We start from the raw sequence: 18,678 nt of genomic DNA on the forward strand, positions 1-18,678 counted from the left end.
GTTTGTATACATACAATTGCTGCTTTAGCAGAAATGCATTCACACATATGCTATTCATAAAGGAAATCATAGAATGCATGCATCCACTTTTCTTTGGGAAAAGAAATACGAACTTTTTTCACCTATCACCTGCAGGTTCTCTTCCCTTAGTCTTGGCCCTTAAATGTCAAATGTGTAGGTGTCTCGTAGGTGTCTCATAAATGCCTATCGCAGATTTCCTCCTTTTTTTCAGTCTTCTATGAAGCAAGCTAAATGGGAGGAAGAGGGGAATTTTGTTCGGGTTTACAAGTTAACCATGCTTGTGTTTCCAGAACAAGAAATATATTAGTATTGCCTTGCTCTTCTTCAGTTTCTACTGCTATAAAATTGGGACACTTTTTTCTACCCTCGTAAAGCGCATAGGTCAAAATTTTGAAAAACGAGTATCTAAAGTTAGACTTCTTCATAGAGACTCAGACATTAAAATGCACTAACTGAGAGACTGTTTAGCGCCTTTTGACTTATTGGGAAGCACCAAGTCTTCCAAACTTGTTTATTTTAGAGAAGAGGCAAATAAGAGAGCGGAGTATAATAAATGCATAATGAATGGTACAAAGGAGGTAGATTGGGAACTTTTATTCCCCCTTTCCCATAGAAGTACAGGTGAGCATTCAGTGGACTTGAAAGGTAGCAAAACTTATAGAAGAAAATACTGTCAGACAGCGGACAATTAGACGTGATCTTGTTGCCACAAGACATCTTTGAGCCCCAGAGGATAACAGGGTTGAAAAAGATTAAATAATTTTTGGATAACAAGTCTATTTAAATGAATGGTAAATATTTAAAAAAACCACACTAGCTTTGGAAAGAAGTGCATAAACTGTTAGGAGGTAATTTTCCTCCTAATGATGAAAGGAGGAAACTTTTTTTTTTTTTTTCCTGGGTATGGTGGGGTGTCAGGTTATCCCATAACTGCCTACTGGAGGGTTATGTCTTCGAAAGCATCTGATGCTAGCCACTGTTGGAGAATGGAGATTGAACTACATAGACACTGGTTTGCTGCTCAAGTGTGGCAGTTTTTGTTTGTATTAACTTACAGATAAAATGTGATATAGGAGTGCAAAATATTAATTAAGACTGTAGTACCAGTTGGGTTGGTTCCATTGTTTCTAGTGCCCTTCCAAGCCTAACACTGTTCAGACCTATGTGTTTGAACTTAGGAAAGTGGGTGACAACAGTGCATGACAATGTACTAACACCTCTCTGAAGCTGATATCTTGTTCTCCAGAATCTATGAAGAAATAGTTTGTTTTTGGTGTTAACTGATGCAGAGATGTTTGAGCCTGAGCAGTATCTGAGATCCATTCATCTTGATGAGGTGTTAACTTTGTCCTGGTCTACATTGCCGGGGGAGAGGCAGGGGCAATCGACCTTGCAGCTTCAGCTACGAGAATAGCGTAGCTGAAGTCGATGTGTCTTAGGTCAACTTACCTCGTGTCTTCACGGCGCAGGGTCAGCTGCTGCCGCTACCCCATTGACTCCGCTTCCACCTCTCACCGCAGTGGAGTACAGGAGTCAATGGCAGAGCAATCAGGGATCGATTTATCACGTCTACACTAGATGCAATAAATCAGTCCCCGACAGATCGAGCGCTACCCTCTGATCTGGCGGATAGTGTAGACGTACCCTTAGATGCCTATTTAGGATGATTTTTAAATCTAAACATTGACTGTTTCATTCCTCATGTGAAAGAAGGGGGAAGTGGAGTTTTGGGGTGTGGTAAGAATCACAGATCTGTACAACTTGCTATGAGTTAAGTTTACTCTTGATGCCACAAGTGGGTGACATTTAGGAGAGACCACCACTTTTCCCCCCGTCCCATCAAGGAAGAGCCAAATCCAAAGAACGTAGTAGAGTCCATGGACATATTTAAGTCACCTCAAGAGGAAGCCACACTCAAGGAAGCCGAGTGGAGAGCTCAGAGAGTATTTTGAACATCTGCACAATATACTGTGAGCAGTGTCTCATTTTGGTTACTCACATGGGCAGAATTTATTTTATGGGGTGGGGGGGGTTAGAGTACTACCAGCTCTCTCTCTCCCCCTCCCCTCCCCATTTAAAACTTAAATAAGATGCAGGAAAAAAGCTGGAAGTTCCAGACTTTGGCATAGGAGGGGCAAAGAATGGTTTTAGAGCAAAAGGGAAGAAGGGGGCAGGATAACACATCTTAGTCTCCAATACATAGTATTGACTTGTGATGGGGACACATAACTGGTACCTCTTCAATTCTTGACAGATATACCAAGGATTGAATGGATGTGGAAAAGAGCTGCTGTCACTAAAAGGTGGTTTCCCATGCCAAGTTAGTGTTCAAGAATGCTAGCACGCAGCAAGGGAACGTATTAGAACTGTCCATAGATAGAACTAGCCTCTTTCACCCAGCACTAAATTCACACAAGCAAAATAATACAAAAGTTTATTTTCTTGAAACTGTGATTTACACAAATATTAAAAAATCAGTACTTTATTGCCTGCTAATAAATAGAATTTAGTGCATAACAGTAGATACTGAGTGAACCTCTCAACTTCTTTCCTCCTTCTGCTAGGGATGATCCAAGATTTCCCACTGTGCGTGGTGTCCTGAGAAGAGGTATGACTGTTGAAGGACTAAAACAGTTTATTGCTGCACAGGTGAGTGTTGTCTTTCCCTTCTTCCTCTTATTCTTGGAGTCTGATTGTAAACTTGGAAACAAATGCTTCAAATGAAAGCTCACCATATTTAATGCCACTCTGCCAAGATTTTCTCCTTTTTGAAGACTCATTCCTGTCATGGCTTAGGTCCCAGTCCTGCTTACATTTATGCATATGAGCAGCCCCTTGTGTAAAATTGTATGAGTCTGCAAGATTTTGAGCCTGTAGTGTGTTGAACTCCCATTGATATCAATGGAAGTTTGGATCGAGATTGTGGCAGCAATGGGCCCGTAATGTTTATTTTGTAAGATGAGGATTAAGCTGAAAAATACACATTGTTCCGTTTGGTAAACATGCTTATGATTTGTATCATGATTCTACAGACATTAATAAAAATATTCAAGATTATTTGTTTGTTAATCTTGCCTTCCAGGGCTCCTCCCGATCTGTTGTCAACATGGAATGGGATAAAATTTGGTCATTTAACAAAAAGGTACATGCTTGTATTAGTTTGATGCCATTTCTTCTTGGTATCCTCTTCCCTGGATTATGTAGTGAATCCACCGTTCACTGGAGTGCTCATCATAAAGAATAGCAATTTTTAAAATATATTGCATCATCTAGCACATTTTCAGGAAAATGGAATGTCTTCTCTTTCTAACATGAGCTAGCACTAATCATATTGACTTGCCAAACCAATATTGAGTTGTTTTACTTAGAACTATGCAGAAAGGTAATGATACTTTTTATGAAACTGATCTGAAAACTCTGCATTTCATTTTTCTGCTTTCAAGCTGCGAGCTATCTGTAAGAAGGTATTACTTAATGCTTCTTTTACCTTAGCACATGGCTTATAGTACCGTAAGCATACATAGCATAAGCCATCGTTATGCAGCTTCATAGCACAATCACACTTGCTTAGATAATAAGAGCTGCACAAATCCATTTAAAATGCATTATTCCTGTTTTTAAAATGCTGCCCAGTTCTATTTTGACTTATTTGTCAAAAGTAGATGGAAACTCTTTTCCAGTCAATTCATGTTATCCAGTTTTCCTTTCTGAAGTGAAAATACTGAGGGCTTTTGTGTATTTCCTGTGCCTAAATGAATATATTCATATATTAGCCCTTTTTGATGTTCCTTAGCTGAGTGTCAAATAAGGAATACTGCATCTTAATATGGTTAGTTGCTTCTTGGCAGTGAATGCTTGGACACTATAATAAGGCGAATCCTTAGAATGCTGGCTGTATAACTTGTGTGAATGCCTGTAACTCTTGCACTGGGATTCCTGCTTGTTTTTGCTGAGGCCTTCCTGCAAATCTGTTCATTTAAGTAGTAGTTGCTTGTCTGGCATGTGTCTTGTATCCCTTTCTACCTTTTTGTATTTGGTCCATTTGGTGTTTTATAAAGGATTATCAATTGGTTCTTTCTGTTGCTGCATAAATACTAATTACTTTTTTTGAGTAGCAGATTTTAAAAATATGGGGGAGTTGATAATATATTTTAAACTGTTTTTAATTAAGTATCTTGAAACTCCTGCTCTTTGGGTAGCACCATATTTATCAGCCAAATTCAGTCGTCGTCTACCTGTGCAGTTGCATTGGAGTCCATAATGTAAACGAAGGCAGAAATTGTTCCTATAAATTTCCCAGGCTGATATAAAAGATCTCTGCAGGCAGAGAGCTCTTATTGTGCTGTTACATTGTAAAGACAGTCACCTGGGGAAGTATTGGTCTGAATTATTAAAACAAAGGACATGGTTATAACAATGAAACCAAATTATAACCTTAATTGTAAAATTATGTGTATTAGTTATTAAATCATACAGGAGCATATAAGTCCTCTAGATGTTGAGGTACCTTAATAAGCCATTTCCTATTACATCTGTCTGAAACACCTTAAGGACTTGGCTTCCACATATACTGACTCACTGATCAATGTATGACTTCTGAATCCAAAGCACACTCATACTTGCTAGTGCTGACCAATTTGAGTATAAAATAAATTGACAAACTGTTGACTTATAAAATTGCTGTTTAGTTGTGCATTCCTGTTGCAGTGAAAGGATAAACATAAAAATATTTCCTTGCACTCATTCAGTTTAGCGCTCAACTCACCTGCCAGTTAATCTACCACTGTTTCCTGCTAGCCCTCCACTGCCCTTTGTGTGTACTGTGCTGTTCTAAGCACCTCCAAATGTTTTATGAAAGTAAATTGTAAGAGATTCAAGAGGCCCTGTGAAAGGTGGTGCTGGGGGGTGAAAACAGACTTTATAAAAAAAATATACGGAGAGGCTGCGGTGGTAATTAGTTTGGCAAGAAGACACTATGGTGGGGAACTCATGAGTTTAATACTATGGTATTGCCTTATTATAGTGATCTAATGCTGCTGTATTAAAATGGTGTTTCTTAATATTATAGACCCAACCGGTACTCCTTACACAGGCAAAGCTATATCTGAGTCTGTGAGAAATGAACATAGGATCAGGGTCTATGGTAGCAAAAATATGGCATCCAACATGTTGTTTTAAAATGGATTTATCTAGAAAGAAAATGGACCAGCAGGCAGATTTAGTACAGTTATATACAGAGTATAACTACACCAATATAGCTCTACTTGTTTACTTGTAGTATGATAATATCAGATTTGCAGCTTCTGTTTGCTATCAACAACTTGCTCTTTAAATATAGACCTTTTTCTGGAATGTCTGGAAAGATTGCTCATTTTTTACTATATATTTTCTTGTTTGTCTTGCTATTATAACTTACAATAAAAGTTGCATTAAAAGGCAAACAAGTGCAGTAACACAAAGAATACCACTTAATAGTCCTATATTTTCACTTTACTTTGTTTCATGTGATCTTTTGCTCTGACACTGCCCAATAGTCATGATTATCTTCTTTCTATTTCCTGCAGGTCATAGACCCAGTGGCACCTCGGTATACTGCGTTACTGAAGGATGAAGTGGTCACTGTGAACATTCCTGAAGCCCTAGAGGAAATGAAAGAAGTGGCCAAACATCCAAAGGTTGTGCATGAATTTGTCGTCTTTTTTTAATAACTACTATATGGTACTGATCATGAAGACTGATGCTAGCCAGAGGTTAGATCAATCAACTGGGACCTGGAAGGGAGTGTCTAGTGTTACAATTTAGCACAGAAAATATGAGCTCAAGCTAGGGACTTTTGACATCTCTGTGCTTTTCATACATTATAAGGCTAGAGGGGACCATTGTGATCTATTCTGACCTCCTGTATAATATTTCTCTGAATTAACTTTTTAGATCATATCTTCTAGAAAGAAAATGTAATTCAGTCTTAATTTAAAAATTGCTAATGACGTGTCCACCAGGAGATGATCTAGACCATCCCTCGGCCCGCGCCGCTTCCCACAGCCCCTGGGACGGCAAACCATGGCCACTGGGGAGCCGCAATCGGCTGAACCTGCAGACACAGCAGGTAAACAAACTGGTCTGGCCCGCCTTGCCAGGGTGCTTACCCTGCCGGGCCGTGTGCCAAACATTGCTGATCCCTGATCTAGACTGAGGTGGGTCAACTAAGGGCCCTCTGGCTGGATCTCGCCTGCAAGATTGCCACCCCTGTGGTGCCGTGGGCCCCGCACCACTGCTGGAAGTGGCCAGCACCATGTCCCTGTGGCCCCTGGGGGAGGAGGGGCAGAGGCTCTGTGCATTGCTCTCGCTTCCAAGCACCACCCCCCACAGCTCCCATTGGCCAGAAACGGGGAACTGCGGCCAATGGGAGCTTCAGGGGAAGTACCTGCAGGGGAGGGCAGTGCCTAGAGCCCTCTGTTCCCCCTCCCCCAGGGGCCACAGGAACGTGGTGCTGGCTGCTTCTGGAAGCAGCACTTCATGGGGCCAGGGCAGGCAGGAAGCCTGTCTTAGCCCCACTGTGCACCACTGCCGCCCTGGGTGTCCGCCAGGTAAGTGGCACTGGGCCAGAGCCCACACCCCAAACCCCTCCTGCACCCCAACCCCCTGCCCTGAGCCCCTCCCGCATGCTGCACCTTCTTCTGTGTCCTTGCCCTGAGTCCCCTCACACACCCTGCACCCCAATCCCCCAACCTGAGCTCCCTCCCACGCCCCAATCCCCTGCCCCAGCCATACATTCATGGCCCTGCAGGCAATTTCCCCACCCAGGTGTGACCCTCAGGCCACAAAGTTTGCCCACCCCTGATCTAGACTCCTAAACCCATTTCACTTGTGACCACAGATGGAGCCAGATCTCAGGAGAAGAGAAATTGTTCACTACCACATTTCATCTGCTTATCTGCGTCCTTGCAGACTACATGTCTTGGGAAAGGAACAAATAAAAGTTTGCGTTTTGCAATACTGTCAACAAAACTCTAAAAAATCATGACAGGCCCCAAAATATAAAGAGTGGCTTAAAAATCAGGTGACCTTTCATTTATTTTTTTTTTTTAAACTATATTGCATTTGAGTTATGTTGTTTGACTTTGGAGCTTTCAGGATGCACTGGAGTTACATTTTCAAGCTTTTCTTTGCAACCTCAAAGGTTAGAAACGCATTTTATTAACAAAAGCCAAGATTCTCCTGCAATCACATGACTCTGGGAGCTGGGGATTTAAGAAAAGCATGAAATATCATGACTTGTGTACAAGTGGCAACACTGCTCAGACCCATCCCTCTTTTTGCCCTGTGGAGATAACTTTCTCTTTTTTAGTTATGATGATTCTCTTTAAGTATATGATACGTATTATAATTCTTTTCTGTATACACTCATATTGAGCAGTGTGTCAGGACTCAGCTCTGTTAGCTAAGGCAGTCAACTTGTATGATAACTGACTTTTAATTTTTCTTAATACACAGAATGCTGATGTTGGCTTGAAGCCTGTGTGGTACAGTTCCCAAGTGCTGATTGATGGTGCAGATGCAGAGACTTTGACTGAGGGAGAGACTGTTACATTCATAAATTGGGGCAACATTATCATCACTAAAATACACAGGTAACAAGTGTAAGGTAGTTCCAAGTTAGAGGTTTCTGCACCTTGGTTTTTCATTGACAAGAATAGCCTTCTTGCATCTTGAAATATTAAGATAGCACGGATAATCGTTTTTAAATGAATCACAAAGCTGCCTGTTTGTTAAAGAGTACATCTTATTGTAGTTCTGGGTCTGAAATCACCAGTGAGGCCAGATATTGCATAAAAATTCTTCTTCTTCAATTCACTGAAGCACTTCTGTAGATGTTACTGTCTTAGTTCTTACAGTGTGAATTAAAAAAAAACAACACGTGCATGTCACCTTATAACAGTCTGCATAATCTGCTCTGTGACTAATACTTGGTATAAGAGCTTTCATCCTAAAAGTGAACGTATGCTCTTGCAGATTGAAAAACAAAATCTGTTTGGCTATTTTAAATTACAAGGTTGAGGAAAAAAAGAGTGAAATTAAAATGTGATGTAACTAACTTCAAAATCATTGTGCTGAAAGCTTAGAAAGACAGAAGGTTTATGGAAGCATGTAAGGCTCTTTTCTGTGCCTTGTACAACATTTTGCTATTTATTTTTAATAAATTAAAACAATGGAAATACTTCAGAAGTGCCTGCTGTGTGGTGATTTTTCCAAAGCTTTGAGCACTTCTACATATAACCACTTAATCTATAGTATAGAGAGGTATTAAAAAGCATCCCAAGATTCTAATTGATGGCAACAATATACCAGTCACAGACGTAAATCTAAAGTACATCTATCCTAGTCTAGAGGAAGACTTCATCTGCTTATCCCCTTTGCTATCTCTTCATAGCAAAGTACTGATTCAGAAATTACCACAATAATTAATGTACTACGTTTTTGATATAAATCCTAATCTGATCCAAAATATTTTACTTGGAATAAAAGTGAATTGGGAGGTGAGGAACAGTTTAGCCCAGGGGTTGGCAGTCTTTCAGAAGTGGTGTGCTGAGTCTTCATTTATTCTCTCTAATTTATGGTTTCATGTGCCAGTAATACATTTTAACGTTTTTAGAAGGTCTCTTTCTATAAGTCTATAATATATAACTAAACTAGTGTTGTATGTAAAGTAAATAAGGTTTTGAAAATGTTTAAGACGCTTCTTTTAAAATTAAATTAAAATGCAGAGCCCCTTGGACTCGTGACCAGGACAGGGGCAGTGAGAGTGCCACTGAAAATCAGTTTGCATGCCGCCTTTGGCACAGATGCCGTAAGTTGCCTAACCCTGGATTAGCCTTTTGAATATGGCCTGTAGTAGTGATAAGAGAATGCTCTTTTCTAAGTCATTAATGTGCTTCTCAGTTTTCTAATCAAGAGAGCCTTTCAGACTCATGTGAATAGTGCCGATTGATAGCTAACAATGAAATTTTCTCCCTTTTCCTCTGAAACTAAATGGCATTTTAAAAATAAGTTGAAATGCACAATGACTTTAAATTAATCGGTCACATACTTGATCACTAGTATGTTTTTTTTAAAAACAAAAATATCTTGTACAAGAATCTGTACTAGATCTTTTTTGTATCTGTCCCTAGAGAGTTCTGATGGCTGGTGAGTTACGGAACTCTGTCCTAGAAAATATCTTTTCTAGTTCATGCACAATACATTCTAAGGCTATTTTTGTCATGAACCTTTTTGATCAACAATTTCCATGTTTTTGATATTGTCTTAAGAGAGATTCAAATATATAACATAATTGTTGTGTAAAAATGTTGTTTCATCACATTTTTCTGTTTCCTCTGTAGAAACTCAAGCAGGAAAATTGTGTCCATTGATGCCAAGCTGAACATGGAGAACAAGGACTACAAAAAAACAACTAAGATCACTTGGCTTGCAGAGACCCCACATGCACCTCTCATTCCAGCTGTCTGTGTTAACTATGACCATCTGATCACCAAACCTGTCCTAGGTAAAGATGAAGATTTCAAGCAATATGTCAACCGAAATAGTAAGGTAACTCATGTATTCCCCTTTTCATCTACACAGCTTTTGCTTACTTTTTCTCCTTAAACCATCAGCACCAGTTTTGGGTTTTTTTAAAGGTCCCTTCTCCCAAGTGTTGAAGTTGCATTTCAAAGCAGTTTGAGTAGTTCTAACTTAAGCTAGATTCCATCAATCTGTTTTATAAATGCAGATATACTCTTCTGGTCTACAAAAATGTTTGTGGGGTCAGATCTTCAATGAAGATTTATGTTATCAGAGGATCTGACTCTTAGTTGGCATTTTGATATTAGTGAAGGGTCTTTACATGTAGCATTGTTTTGAACTAGATAAGCTTTTTATGTTGCACAACAAATTGGAAGTTAACGGAAGCTGCAACCTGGTAGCAGATCAGTGTGTTTAGCAGAGTTTCATTGTCTAGTACGGTGGTTTTCAACCTTTTTTAATATCATTTGCAGACCTCAAAAAATTTTGGCTGGAGGAACAGACCCTTTGGAAATCTTAGAAATAGTCTGTGGACCCCCAGGGGTCCATAGACCACAGGTTGAAAACTACTTGTCTAGCAAATAGAATAAAACATTGCATTGAAATTATATAGTTCTTAGGAAGACTTTGCTTCATTGGCTCTTTTGATAAAACTTGTAACATTTTCTTTGTGTCACAGAAAGGGTTTATAGTTGTTAGTCACTCGGTTTTGTATCTCGCTATCTCTGTGCAAGACACTTTAAACTATGTGGCACTGTTCTGTGGAGTTTCTTCCAGTTGTCACTTTTTCTTCCAACTGTATGTCCTCAGATGATACTATGGGATCTAAACTGAGGCCCTTCAGTAAGGGAGGGAATGTGTAGACACTCTGAGTTGGGTCTGTTGATGACAGTAGCAGAAAAGTAATATGTGAAAGAATGTTCTGAGATAGTATTTTGTTCACGTTCTTATTGCATAGTTAACTGAATTTTTTTTGTTTTCATGCTTCAGGAGAGGGGGAAAATCTTTAAATATATTCCAGTAATTGTTCCTATTTGTTTTTCTGCCTCAAGAAGACTGAGTTTGTTTTTAAATCATAAGAACTAAATACTGTATTAACTTTTCTCAATATAACTTACACTGACTTCCCACCATTTGTATGACTCTTTAACCCTCTGGCACTGATGGTTTGGAAGCTCTCTTTCACCCTAGCGCATTCTCAGGCTGGCACATCTCCTTGAAAGGATCTTATCCTTTCGCATTGGGATTAATTGACATTTCAGCAGTTGTGAATTTGGAACATCTCTGGAATCCTTCAATGCAGCTACAATAATTTTTAGCATTATTTTAAACAATGCTCATAAACAATTTGCTTTTAATTGTTACAGCAAGAAGAACTGATGTTAGGTGATCCTTGCCTTAAGGAGTTGAAAAAAGGAGACATTATACAACTTCAGAGAAGAGGATTTTTTATTTGTGATCAACCCTACGAACCAGTTAGGTAAGCAGCTTTGTAAATAAACTCCATATATAGTCTGAGAATTGCCATTATAGATCTGTAACATCTGTTTTTTAATGCATTTTTGTTTTTAGTACATTCATGCACAAATACTGAAGTCTTAAGGAAGAAATTTATTTTTTTTCTTGACCAGCAAAAATTAAAAACATTCTAATATACACACCAGTTTCTATATCTTGCATTGTGCTAGGTATAACGTTTGCAATTAAACCAGTTGCACAACTATGGCACTATATACAAATATTAAATATAGTTTAAAAAAAAAATCTTAATGTCATTTTAGGCCTGTGTTTATGTTAAGCCTTCATGTATACGTACACTGTCATCCAGGTGACATTTTCTATAAGCACAAGGAAACTCTAAAATAATGAGGGAGTCAATTTTCCTTGTATTCATTATGAATATGTAAATCAAGAACCCCAGAGATGGAATAAAATAGGTGATTGCCTGATTATAGAAAAGCATGTTTATATTAGTTATATACCTAAGAGAGTGAAACATTGGATAGTTTTTCATTATCAGTGTATATAAGATTCCCTTACAATCCCATCCACTATCAAACACTTGATTTGTTTCCCATCTACAGAATATGCTGGCTGCAAAGCCTAAAAGTCTTTAGAATATGCTGTTTAAAAAAAAAAAAAAAAAAAAAAAAAAAAGATCCAGATGGCCAAATCTGGATTTTTATGCAGAAGAGATGGGAAAGCTGCATTCAGCTGCTATTTCAACTAAATGAGATGAGAATTTAGACCCTGGAAGAGAGGTTGCTGTGAGATGGAGAAATTGTGTGAGAAAGAAACATCCATTACACAGTACACTGATCAATACAGAGTGTGAACTGACAACATTAAGTAGTTGCAATCAGAAATGCCATTGCTTTTACAATAGTGTATGTAATGAGTGTGTAGGGTAAGAAGCGGTTTTGAATATCTTTTCTCATTTCCCCCCAAACAAGTGTTTGGTAGGCATGCTGCTTGTAGTCTTTCCTATTGGTGCAGTGGCACTATAGTGATTAGTGTGTAAAACATTAGTTCTTTTAATCTCTTTCTGTAGCCCATATAGCTGTAAAGAAGCCCCATGTGTTTTGATTTATATCCCTGATGGACACACAAAGGAAATGCCAACATCTGGCTCAAAAGAGAAGACAAAAGCAGAAACTGCAAAGAAAGAGGTAAATAAGGTTTTTAGGAAAGGCTTTCATAAGTAACATTACTATTATATATTTTTTTAAAAGGAAACACTGAGAACTTGCTTCTGTTTTCAAAGGCTAGTTCATCTTCAAAGGGAAAGTCTGCTCCACTTGTTGCTGATGCCTGTATTCCAGCCTCTGCTCCATCTGAGGACCCCCTGGTCTTTTACAACAGAGTGTCTGCTCAGGGTGATGTAGTTCGTGATTTGAAAGGTAAAAAGGCTGCAAAGGAAGATATTGATGCAGCTGTGAAACAGCTATTGGCCTTGAAGGTGGAATACAAGGAGACGACAGGTCAGGAGTATAAGCCTGGAAATCCTCCTGCAGCAGCTGTAGCAGTACCAAATGTTTCTTCAACACCTCAGATCTCCAGCAATCTGGACAGCAATGCTCTTTATCATAACGTAGCTGAGCAAGGGGAGGTGGTCAGAAAACTGAAAGCTGAGAAAGCACCTAAGGTAGGGGTTTTTTTTGGTTGGTTGGTTGGTGGGTTTTTTTTTTGTTTTTTTTTTTAAAAGAAACTAGTTAAGAGACCAGTATTTCATGAATATTTGTATAATTTAATGTGCTTTCCCAGGATGTAAGTGAATGTATGATTTTTCCTCCCTTGCTTTCATTAAGTTCACTTGGGTTGGGTTCCTCTAGGATCTTTGTTCTCAAGTGTTTGTTCTCCAAGTAGCACTGATATGATTAATTCTGTCCCAATAATATTTATGAGGAATGTTAATTAGGCCCCTTAGATGTGAGCAGAACTGTTATATTTTCCAGATTTTTTGTTGTTCTCAGAAACCAGTCTTCCCACCCAAACCAAATATGGAATGTCAAACTGGTCCCTGGCAAAAGTTTTCAATCATAGTCTGTTTCCCTCTTTCTCCACAACATTTTTCAAAAGAAGTGATTGAATTAGGTCAACCATTTGGAATCTACCAGTTCAAGAAGGAGTTTCCCTGCTTAAAATTGTTCATAAATATATAAATGTAAAAATTGATAAGTACTTGCTGATTTTCTCTCTTGACTGCAGTTTTTAGTGAGTATATGGAACTATTTTGAACAACAGCAAAGCCGATCACAAAAAGAAGGAAAACTTTTTTGACATTTCCTGCTTAATGATTAAATATTTTGGCAATTTAGGCTTTCTTTGTGGCATTACAGAATCTAAATGAAGGCACATATCTACATATTGTAGCTCTAGTAGTACTGTATTGTAGAGGACTGTTGCAAATGTACAAAGCGAAATATTTCTAATAGGCATTCGTTTGCCTAGCATAATGGAGCTCTGGTCCATGACTGGGGTTCCTAAGTTCTACAACAATACAAATAAATATCTGAGGATTTACTTTCAAAAATAAATGGTTTTTTCTTTACTAGATCTACTCAAATTGTGGTGAACTAATAGTTTATAAATAGCCTATGAAAATACAATACTCAAGGTTTTGTAAACTTGGTATTACTTTTTATAAAAAAAGGATCTGTTGTTCAGTACAACTTACCTTATTCTTTCTACAACTTTCTTTTCCCCCCTTTCTCTTCCTGCTTCAGGATCAGATAGGTGCTGCTGTGAAAGTGCTTCTAATGCTAAAAGCAGACTATAAACAGCAGACAGGCCAGGAATACCAACCTGGAAACCCACCTGCTGTGCTCATTCCTTCTCCTGTTTCTACTTTTCCAATAGACAGCAAATTTCTATACAGCAACGTAGCTGAACAAGGCGAAGTGGTTCGCAGACTTAAATCAGAGAACGCTTCAAAGGTATCATGACGCTGGATACTAAAGGCTTCTTAATGGAAAGAGAGGCGTTCAGCTTAGTTTAAGCCCTAACTGTAGGTTTTGTTGAAGTTGTTTCTGTTTCCATTAGGTTCTGTTTTTGCATTATTTTATTTTTTTTTAATTTCAATTAGGTTCTTTAATTCTCCTAAATTGTTTTATTTGGCTTCACAACAGTCTTGTGCTAGTGCATGAGAACCAGAAAGGGAAACTAACCAGATCATTTTTATTGTGCAAGCTGAATGTACTACGTGACATAGACATAAATGATGAAAAGCAAGCTGTAGCGCTTAAACTAATCTAGAGTGGGGTGAATAACCGAAATTTTGTTGTTGATTTTTTGACAGCCCCCATTTAATATTGTTCAATTCACAATCTAACCTACTTGGCCCCCAATCCTGCAATGTACTAAACGTGGCTGGACTGCTGTGCCCACCTGGGGCCAAGTTGACTTCACTGGGGAGCCATGAATGTGTGACTGCTGTATGATTGGATCCTTGGTGTGTGACTTGTTGCAGTAGGTCTGACAAACAAAGTAAAATTACAAAGAGCCAGATCCTACTCCCAATGTTAGAGATTTGTTCGTTCCTGGGATTTGCTTGCGAGAGTCAGGCAAACAGAATTTGGCCCTAAGGTAGCGTATTACAGCAGTTAGCATAGTGCAGGGGTTCTCAGACTGGGGATCGGAACCCCTCCGGGGGTCAGGAGGTTGTTATGGGGTGTCGCGAGCGGTCAGCCTCCACCTCAAACCCCGTTTTGCTTCCAGCATTTATAAAGCTGTTAAATATATTAAGTGTTTAATTGATAAGGGGCGGGAAGGTGTCGCACTCAGAGGCTTTCTGTGAAAGGGGTCATCAGTAAAAAAAAAAAAAATAATAATAATAATAGGAGAAGGGAAGGGACCTTGAAAGGAGGAGAACTGTAAGGGACCTTGAAAGGTCAAGTCCAGCCCCCTGCCTTCACTAGGAGGAACAAGTACTGATTTTGGCCCCAGATCCCTAAGTGGCCCCCTCAAGGACTGAACTCATAACCCTGGGTTTAGCAGGCCAATGCTCAAACCACAGCTATCCCTCCCCCTACAAAAGTTTGAGAACCAATGTTGTAGTACTACTCTAGTAAAGATTGTTATCTTTTCCATTATTTTGTTTCTACCTTATGTACATCTTGTGTTCTCTTCTTGCTTCAGGATCAAATAGATGCTGCTGTGAACATGCTTTTAACATTAAAGGCAGAATATAAACAAAAGACAGGTCAAGAATACAAACCTGGAAGTCCACTTACAGCTCCTCCTCTTACATACTCTTCTGCTGCTACTCTTCCTTCTCCTGTATCCTGCAATAATTTGACACCCTCTAGCTCAATAGACAGCACAACTCTTTATGATAACGTAGCTGAACAAGGGGAGGTGGTTCGCAAACTCAAAGCAGAGAAAGCTTCAAAGGTATAATAGTGGTAAATATAGAGTTTCTTCAATTTTAACTCTTCCACATTTTACCACTGGGTGGAAGTCTTCCACCAAGTAACCCTGAACTAATTCTCCTAAATTGTTGTTCTGCCTCTGGCAGCTAAAGCACCAATCTTGTGTTCAATCCAGTGAAGTATTCCTGTATCTCAGAAGAGGTTTGCATTTCTGACTCCTGAGACATGCAGTTCTGAAATTCTTCTCTTACCATCACAGTCCCGCTATTTGTGACTGTGTTGGACTGGCAGGTAGACGGAGGAATCAGTGCTCAAATTCCGTCCTGGGCGTACAGTTAATTTTGAAACAGTGTAACGTGGTGTGGTGTGGGAGAACAGAAGTGCCTTTAGTTGAAACGATGAAAGTAATGAGGCTTTCCCCAGCCACAGAATGAATTTAAAAGGAAAATCTGTTTACTTGAGTTATAGCACCAAGAAGGAGCAAGAGAGCAAAATTCATCTACTCTCAGAATCTGCTGGTCTCTCTAAATACCCTCCTTGATCTTATTTCCTCCTAAAGGAGGAAAGGCTTTTTCACATTCTTCAGTGTTCTGCTATAACCCTTGTTAATAGATTGCTGTTAACAAGATGATCAGAGAGCACCATTCTGCTTCAATCCTGGTAGCACTCAACATTGTGTGATGGCTGTTCCTTTCATTCTGTAACCACCAGATACAGATTGGATTCTGCTGCCTGCCCAGTTTTATTTGTTGCCTTTTCTTCATAGAGAAAAAAGATTTTTTCTTAGCCTACTTTTGAATCCTCTCCAGTGACCATTGAATTTTTTTTATCTTCCCCGTAGGATAAAGTAGATGAAGCAGTGAAACTCCTCCTTTCTCTGAAAGCAGAGTATAAAGAAAAGACTGGGCAGGACTACAAGCCAGGACACGTGTCAGCAACTCAGATATCTGCTTCACCCCAAACAACAAGCACAGAAATCAGTGGCCCAGACACACCAGAAGCTAAAGCTCTGTTTAACAAGGTGGCTTGTCAAGGAGAAGAAGTCCGTAAACTAAAAGCAGGAAAAGCAGAAAAGGTAAACTTTTTAAAAACACAACTTCCTTAAAAATAACCTTAGAAGACATCTCAGTTGATGTTAGAGCAGGGCTAGTGATGTGTGCGTGGGGAGATGTCAGTCGCCACCAGGGGCTGGGGCTAGGGCTGGGAGTGTGAGCAAATGACTTTGTCCCTTTTGCTCGCTATTCAGCATGGAGGTAGGTGTGGGGCAGAGCAGAATGTCCCCTCGGGCAGAGCAGAATGTAGCGACCTGCCTGCTTAGTGGATTGTTCCCATTGTTCTGAGTGAATTTTCCCCCCCAAGAGTGTAAAAGTAAAACAGTATAAGTAAAAGAGGTGTAAAAGTTTTAGGGCTCCTTCATATTGCCAGAGTGGTATAAAGGAGCCTTATTGTAAATGACAGTATGGCCTTATAAATACTTAAGAGTTCTTTAGTGATTAGAACTGGTCTAAATTTTAGACTGAAAAATTCTCCTATCAAAATGTGCTCCATGAGCTATTTACTGCTGACCTTTCTGGAGATGGTCAGTAACCAATATAAATTGTGAGTTTATGCAGAATTTAATTATTTTGTCGCAGAATTTCCCCAGGAATAGAAGATGTAGCGTGTGTGTGTGTGTGTGTATATATATAGAGAGAGAGAAAGCATGCACACGAGAACGAACATCTGTGGGTCCATTTGCACCTGTGATTCATATTGATTTCTCTTTGTTTGTTCTTCCTGGGAATGACTTCAAACCAAAGGATAAAATAGATACAGCAGTGCAGGAACTGCTTCAACTGAAGGCCCAGTACAAGTCTCTTGCAGGAGTAGACTATAAACCTGTCTCTGCCATTGGGATTGAGGATAAAGACAAGAAAAAAAAAGAGAAGGAGAACAAGTCTGAAAAGCAGAATAAGCAGCAGAAACAGAGTGATACTCAGAAGAAAGACTATCAGAAAGACCAGAGTGGTAATGGCCTCTCCTCAGACGGTCCAGGAGAAGGTCAAGGGCCTAAGAAACAGACCAGGTAAAGAAATTAGCGCTCTCTTTGCAGGAAACCTAAATTGGGAGGGCTGAGCAGAGCTAAATCAAGAGCAATATTTTTACATTTTTAGTATCAGTTGGTAGTGTGGGAATACACAAAAGAGAAATAATGCCACATTCCGTTAATAAGTTTTTTTTTTTCCATCATGTTTATTTCTAATTTATAGTTAATATAAGGGGGGAATAAAACCCTTATACTGTAAATTACATACTATAAAATAAGCACCATATTCATTACAAATATTACATATTATTGGCAGAGGTGGTGGAGAATCAGAGAAACTATGCAAGAAAACTGGATTCTGCAGTCTTAAACCTGGTCTGAGCACCTAATACATGATCTACTGTCATTGGCTTTGCTAGGAGTTGATGGAGCTCAGCGTCTTGCAAGATCTTGCTATTATTGCTAATATGGTTTATTTTGGTTGAGGTGGTAGGATTAATCTTTCATTTGAAATAAAACTAATATTTTTTCTGAGGCAAAAAGCCTTCTGAGAGCAAGCAAGTTAGTTACCTTAACAGCTTCACAAAACTGTCTAGCCAAACAATAGCATTAGTGGACTATGAAACTTAGGGTTTAAAAGAAACAAATTTAGGTGTCTGGATCAGCCTTATGCTCTAATCAGGCTTTTATTTGGAAGTTTTAATTTCACAGCTTGATGCATTGAGGCTGGTAACTGTGGTGCAGGAGGATCTAAACAGGAACAGCTGAGATTTGTATGAATGCTCCTCTTGTCCTGTTTAAGAGGGAGCATCGTGATCTGAAACAAGTTAAATTTGGGAGGGGTAGGTTTTGGAAGGATAGGCTAAAAAGGGTGTTTGCAGATCACTGAAGTAAATATGCTTTAACATTTAACCAAAGATTTTTAATTAAATTAAAAGGGACTTCCCCCCCCCAAAAAATTAAAGCATGCAGCTTTATTGCTACCTTCAACACTTGGCAGTGACCTAAACTACAGGGTTCTTTTCTTTTAAAATTCCATAGGCTCGGTCTAGAAGCTAAAAAAGAAGAAAATCTTTCTGATTGGTTTTCTCAGGTAAGTGCGCATCACTTTGAATTAAGGAGTTGTTTCACTTCACAAAATTATGGATTTTTTTTGGCCACTCCTTTATTTTTTTTGGTAATATAACTCCTGTTCCTTAA

General features: G+C 39.1%; 1 protein-coding gene across 6 annotated transcripts in view; it reads left to right on the top strand.

Moving 5' to 3' along the window:
- EPRS1 (glutamyl-prolyl-tRNA synthetase 1) overlaps positions 1-18,678 on the top strand; it is a 65,166-nt gene that overhangs the window by 28,544 nt on the left and 17,944 nt on the right. Inside the window, exons 11-24 of one of the 6 annotated variants that reach the window (XM_030557481.1) lie at positions 2,586-2,670; positions 3,104-3,163; positions 3,465-3,485; positions 5,586-5,696; positions 7,516-7,652; positions 9,402-9,609; positions 10,950-11,062; positions 12,134-12,251; positions 12,347-12,727; positions 13,809-14,018; positions 15,220-15,474; positions 16,294-16,527; positions 17,252-17,517; positions 18,520-18,571. In XM_030557481.1, coding sequence (XP_030413341.1) covers positions 2,586-2,670; positions 3,104-3,163; positions 3,465-3,485; positions 5,586-5,696; positions 7,516-7,652; positions 9,402-9,609; positions 10,950-11,062; positions 12,134-12,251; positions 12,347-12,727; positions 13,809-14,018; positions 15,220-15,474; positions 16,294-16,527; positions 17,252-17,517; positions 18,520-18,571 — 2,251 coding nt within the window. The remainder of the gene's footprint in view (positions 1-2,585; positions 2,671-3,103; positions 3,164-3,464; positions 3,486-5,585; positions 5,697-7,515; positions 7,653-9,401; positions 9,610-10,949; positions 11,063-12,133; positions 12,252-12,346; positions 12,728-13,808; positions 14,019-15,219; positions 15,475-16,293; positions 16,528-17,251; positions 17,518-18,519; positions 18,572-18,678) is intronic. The other 5 variants (XM_030557482.1, XM_030557483.1, XM_030557484.1 and 2 more) reach the window with 5 other exon arrangements.

Source organism: Gopherus evgoodei, chromosome 3 (assembly GCF_007399415.2).
Source record: "Gopherus evgoodei ecotype Sinaloan lineage chromosome 3, rGopEvg1_v1.p, whole genome shotgun sequence".
NCBI classification, from domain to species: Eukaryota; Metazoa; Chordata; order Testudines; family Testudinidae; genus Gopherus; species Gopherus evgoodei.